This window comes from Cornus florida, unplaced genomic scaffold (genome assembly GCF_030987335.1).
Source record: "Cornus florida cultivar Cherokee Brave unplaced genomic scaffold, ASM3098733v1 CherokeeBrave_3.0.0_Hap2_Chr03, whole genome shotgun sequence".
NCBI classification, from domain to species: Eukaryota; Viridiplantae; Streptophyta; class Magnoliopsida; order Cornales; family Cornaceae; genus Cornus; species Cornus florida.
Window position 1 is genome coordinate 38,394,684 of NW_026775573.1, and position 6,456 is coordinate 38,401,139.

The following is a 6,456-nucleotide window of genomic DNA, read 5'->3' on the forward strand; positions in this document are numbered from 1 at the left end:
TAGTAGTACGTATGCGACAAATCCCTACCTCATTGAGATGAAAATCTCAAAATCTCCAAAAATGAAAATACCCCAAATGATCTACAACCTTGAAGGAGCGACAGGAACGACAAAGTCTCATACTGCCGCCTCCGAATCTAAACCCGAACTCAGCTCCATAAACCCAAAATGCCCAGAATCAAAAACAAAACCATGGGTATTGTTCCCCTTGGTGTCCCCGTTGTAAAACCCTTCATTGGCGTCGGTAAAATCCAAGTGGAAGGAGATCAAACTGGCTTTTGAAGCTAAGATCCAAAAGGAAAAGAAAAAGGAAAGAACAGAAGATAAGGGAGAGAGAGTACGTTTGAGGGAGAGAGAATGATTGTCAAACAAGGACCCCATCTTGCTTAAATATCTCTCCAAAACCTCAAAATGTCAAAGGTGACCCCCAAAAAGCCAAAATTACAAAATGGCCTAAAATTAGAAAATATCTGGAAAGTAATAACGTGAATGCTTCAAAATAAAATATGATGTCCAAACCATCTCAAATTAAATATATAGGTCCAATATATCCCAAAAATAATAAACGTATCAAAAAAAAAAAAAATCCAAACACTTGACCCGATCCGGCCCCACTTGACCCGAGACCCAAAAATAACAAAAAAAAAAAAATGAAAATAGTGAAAAAATGAAAAAAGGGACAAGTCCTTGCACACATCACCTCTTGAACACCCAATGCATTGTAGAATAACATGAACATATATGACAATTATGCCTCAACATGTCAAATTAAGATAGTTTCATTAATCCATCATGTTTATAGTTGCATAATTGTGCTGAAGTGATAAGGCAATTTCACATAGACATATAATCAAATAAGTGTTGTGCCAAACATGATATACTTAAAAAAAAAATTTTCCTAAATTGACATACTTTAATTTCAATGCAAAGTATCATACATTAATCATATAACTCAAGAAATTCATCAAGTAGTATCAAGATAACATGGTCTTCATGAACTAGCAACAAGGAGAGCCTGACATAGCATGTGAATCAACACTTTGAAAAGAAACCATCACATAAGAGACCATATAGTTCAATTCATGCAATTTACATCATACTAAACATGCTTAATTCAAGGGAAATATGAAAAACATACTTACAACAATCTAGGATTACACAAGTTAGACAAACTCTATCTCAAATTCAAGCCAAATCCCTAGCTCTCCAATTTCGGATTTGCTCCAATGCCTCCAAAATTGGTAGGAAATGGAAGCCCTTGATGAGTAGAATACTTTCTTTAACTAGCCCAAAGCTTGAATCACCCCCCAAGTAAATCAAATATAGGATTATATGTAGTGGATTTGGTTGATAGAGAGATAAAATGATAGATATAGAGAGAGAATGAGATAGAGGGTGAGATGATCATTTTTGAGGTCAAAATCAGATTCTAGACCCCTCTTTAATCACACGCTTAATTGGTGGTCCCCACCTCTTTTAAGAAAGTTACAAAAATGCCCCTCACGGCCATAAACAACTACAACTAAGCCATTAAAATATCTAGCCACATGTATCTATATATAAATACACCAAATAAGATTAAGGGGAAAAATCGCATAACCCCCCTCTGCTATTATCTTCGATTAAATTGCCCCCACTAAAATTAAACGCCTCCCTCAACTATAAACCGTCATCACATTGCCTCCTTTCCATTCAAACCCGTTAACCTGGCGTTTAAGTAGTAGCGTGTGACCAACGCGCGCTTATCAAAAAAAAATTTCCCCTAAAATACCCCTTCCCTGTCCTCTTCTGTGTTATATTATATATATAAGAGTGTGTTGTGTACTGTATATATATAAGCGTGTGTTGTGTACAAAGGAAAGAAACAAATATACCCCTATAATATAATCTAAAATTTAAATACAAAATAATTGTTATTTTGCAGCCATCATCGTCAGTCCAAAAACATCAAAACCTAAAACTCCAGTATAATGAACTATTGTTGAGGCCATGTGTATCGCTGACCCCCCCAAGAACGTGCCTACCTCAATTATGGTCTTGGGTTGGACTTTGCGGATTAGATTCTTAAAGACGGCGCCGTACGACCCCCACCCTTTGATTCTCTTCTGACGGAGGAGGGAGATAACGTGCGCCGGGGAGAACTTGTCGTACGGGGATGTGCCGTTGAACACTCGGTCAAGAATCGTTTGGCGCACGAGGTTGGAAGGAACTGGGTCGGTGCAAATAGTCGTGAAACAGTAGTGGTTGAGGTCGCCGGCAGTGTTAGTACTGAACGTGTTTTGGGAATTTATTGGAGTCGGAGGGTGAGGTGATGAGTCAGAGGATGGAACAGATAAGTAACCAAAGGTGTAGGATAGGAGGAGAAGGATAAAGTACGCAGTGGGCTTGGTGTTATTTTGCAGCCATCATCATCTCAGTCCATGTTTTTCTTATATGATTATCTCAGATTGGGTATATCGAAAATATTAGTTTTTCTTGCAACCATGGCTGTCATTAAAATTGGCGGAAACAGAGCGACGAGGTGGAGTGATTGGTGCCGGAATCGACTGGAAATCAATCTCCGACAAAATTCCGGCGTACATCATCTCCCTTGCTAATCTCAGAAATTTTAACCTTTTTCGGAAACTAATTAACAATTGCACAGCGGCACACCCTTCGCAAAATTAAAGGAATGAATGATACAATATCAATATATATATATATATATATATATATATATATATATATACAGAGAGATAAACGATTGAGAGATAATCATGTAAGTTGAAATCTCTTATATATACATATACAGAGATAGCAGAGAAGACTTGTACCCCTCTCTCTCTCTCTCTAAAAATACCCATGAAAAAAAAATGTCATCTGTATTCTATTGCGATTCTGAAGAAGACCCACAATTGAAGACATTAATTAACTCTCTATCATCTGTATTCATATTGCGATTCGATCTCCTCGAAAAATTTGATGTTTTTCTCAATCTGATTGCGTCTGACTGTAATCCAATCTTTGTCCCACCAATCAGACGCCTGATTATGTCTGCCGGAAGATCGGAAGAGGAACCTATGTGGTTCAGATTTCGGTGAGGTTTCAAGTCTTCTGACAAAGGGTTTGGTGGGAGACAAAGGGTTGAAAAGGGTGGGTTGTTATAATATATACGACCGCGTTTTGTTACTTCCAAATAATACATTTCTTTTGTATTTAAATTTCATATAATATTATGGGGATATAGTTGTCATTTCACGGCAGGTTAATGGGTTTAAACAGAAATGGGGCAATGTAATGACGGTTTATAGTTTTTTTTTTTTTTGGAAGGGGGGGGGGGATAATAGTAGGGGGGGTTATGCGATTTTTCCTTTAAGATCCTAAGATTAATGATGAAATGTAATGATGTCGGAAAATTTTCCGAGCACGGAAACCCGGCCCTTGCCCCACACAGAACCTCTCGGGTCCAAAAATCCAAAATTACTGAAACGCAACGTAATGCACTTTTTAGAGTTCTATACTCAAAGAAATGTCCTAAATGACTCTCAAAATCCATGTGGCATGCAAATCAATGCTCAAAAATTAATAAATATAAAAATAAGGAAAATACAGATAACTGCAAAAAGTATACGGGACACTACACATGATCCACTCCAATACCATTTCTTGACTAGTGTGGGGCCCTTGAGAATCCGTTACTATCGTTGAGGTGTTGACCAATCAGATTGATCGTGTTTTGACTTTAGCTGCAGCATTTGAGACTCGAGTTTCAGGTTGTATTCATTCTGGCACCGGGTCCTCCGAATTCGGGATGCGACACACACACTTAAACACTTTAGTAATTAAGGGTGATATTCTTGATTTAATAGAAACGAAATTAGAGTCAACATCAATTTATTCAGTTTGATTAGAGAAGCAAAATTCCTTCTTAATTGTAGATATCATTGAAAGGGGAATTAATCGCTACAAAATAGAAAGGTGGACATTTTTTTTTTAGGATAGAGGAAGTATTGTAATCCATCAAAGGCCGCTATGACGAATGAAACAACGTGGGTGTCTTCCTGGTACCATCCACGCGTTGGCTAGCCCATTCGCATAACTCATGTTAGAGGACAAGGCATGACTTAAGACTTCTGTGGTCTTATGCGCAAAAACATGTATATTCCACAATGTAATATTCTCGCCAAAGCAACTTCTTGAAGCAGTAGTAGCATTGGGTTGCATTTTATACAGGAGAGGAGAAAATTAACTTGATATAGCTCGAAAACTAAAATCTTACAGGGACAAAATATCATGGCAGCTGATCATTTACAATTTCTCAAGGACAGATTCATCGCTGACTTCAAAGAAGCAGTGGATGAATTTGGTGGCGATCTTCCCCTCCGTCTTCACTTCCAGGACATCCTAAAGGTCTTGGAAGAGAAGTGGTTCGACTCCTCCACGCCTATTGTGGTGAAGAATTCGCTGTATGATCTCAGGCACTTATTGGCAAAGTGCCTTCTATCAGCAGAGAAGGAGAGAGAGCTTAAAACTCGGGAAAAGAAAAGTCATGTCAATGCCCGTGCCTTGAAGAAGTATTGGTTTCTTCGTAAAACTGGAAAGAGACTGATTCGAATCACTCAAAAGCTGCAACAAACAAGCAATGATGTAATATGTGAAGCTTCTTTTCTACCAGACCCTATCACAGTTCATCTACTAGAGAATATTCGACCACTTGATCCATCTGAAACAAATGGGTTCCTTGGCCAGTTGCATAAGATGGAAGCATTGCTTGACGTAACACCTGATGATCATGATGGTATCAAGGCAATTGGAATTGTGGGAATGTGTGGTGTTGGTAAAACCACTCTTGCCCGATTGGTAGTCCATAATTTCCAATTCTTGAGAGATTTTTCTCCGGTAATTTGGGTTAAGCTATCTTTCAAAGCAGATCCACTAGAAATTGCAACTCATTTGGTGACACATTTGGGCGCCAAAGATGGGGGTCAGCTGCAGGATCTTGATGCGAAGCTATTTGGAAGAAAGTACTTGATTGTACTGGACAATGTATGCACAGAGGACATTAGCCGTTTTACTCATGGCTTGCCAAAGGGGGTTGGGGGTGCCATCATTGTAACCAGTAGATTTGACGATGTTGCCATAAACATGGTGGGTGAGAAAAACCTGCTGAGACTCGAGCCCATATTCGATGCAGAGGCACTTTGGTGTCAAGTTTTGTAACTAAATATCATCACCAAGTTTTGTCAAGGATGAAGGATTATATTATTTACACTTGCCATGGCCTTCCTTTAGCAGCAAAGACACTGGCAGAGGTTGTTTCTACTCAACTTGGCAAGCAAGAGTAATGTTCTTCTATTCTTGATCTCCTATAGTTTATTCTTTAAAATAATTTTAACCATTGTACATTTTTTGGTCATATGGAAGGATTCTCTCTAAAATTCTGCTAATACATCTCAGGTATTGGTCAAATTCAGGTGTACACAAGGTTTGATTTTCTCACTGCCCCCAAATTCTGTTGAATAATTTTACATGATTAGTGCCTTTTGCTATCTTCAATCATGGTCTATATATCTAGATTTTGTGGTGCCTGTTATTCTGTCTCTCACTTAGTTGCCAAAACCTTAACCAATTGTCTGCCAAATCCATAAATGTTTTCTTTGTTTTTACAGGACTTTTGCTTGAAGCTCGAACTTGATCATCCTGTTTCTTATTACTGGAATGTCATAGAGAAAGTTAGTACTCTTCCAGGTATAACTTCAAGAACACCCTGTTTTCAGAAGGGAAACACACAACACACACAGACACTTCAATATTAAAGGTTTTGTTTAGTTAAAGAGTGCCATTTAACCTTTTTCTGGTGAACTCTGTAGGAGTTCATCGCGTCTTTCCAGGACCAGGCGATGATAGAATAACAATTACAGGAAGCTGCAATGTCCTAGAAATAGCGAGGGAATTGGGGAAATTTTGTCACACGGAGCTTATTTCGGTATACTTGGCACAAAATAATGAACCCGAGAGGAAGTCTACCAAGGAAAGAAACTCAAATCAAGAAGAAGCCGGAGCACTAAAACAACGGAAATGGTGGCAAAGCTTCCCATGCATTTAGAAGGGATATATATACTCTCTTTGACATTTGAAAAATTCGAGTGATTTTGATTTCAGTTATATCTTAATCAGATTTCAAGCGGCTAGTAATTGTGTTTTCAGTTGGCTTGTATTCGGAGGAATTGGCTTGCAATAACTTGCAGCTGATTTTCTGAACTTCTTATATGATTTCCTGATTTCCTCTCTTTTGATTTTTTGAGTATATGGTACTTAATATTATGAAATGTCTTCTAACCATGGAAAATATATGTGCTATTAAAACAAAGATATATGTTTTATTTTATTTTATTTATTTTTCTGAAAATACAGATATCCTATGTACTTTCAAGAGGTTAATCAGATATCCTAATACTGAAGCTCCATTTGTTTGGA

At 37.9% G+C, this 6,456-nt stretch overlaps 1 protein-coding gene across 1 annotated transcript; it reads left to right on the forward strand.

Annotated features, from left to right (window-relative positions):
• Window positions 1–4,154: 4,154 nt before the first annotated feature.
• On the forward strand, window positions 4,155–6,242 carry LOC132300304 (disease resistance RPP13-like protein 4). Its single transcript, XM_059797327.1, has 4 exons — window positions 4,155–5,320; window positions 5,437–5,464; window positions 5,649–5,727; window positions 5,850–6,242. The coding sequence occupies exon 1, from the start codon at window positions 4,273–4,275 to the stop codon at window positions 5,197–5,199; it is 927 nt and encodes a 308-aa protein (XP_059653310.1). The 5' UTR covers window positions 4,155–4,272; the 3' UTR covers window positions 5,200–5,320; window positions 5,437–5,464; window positions 5,649–5,727; window positions 5,850–6,242.
• The last annotated feature ends 214 nt before the right edge of the window (window positions 6,243–6,456 follow it).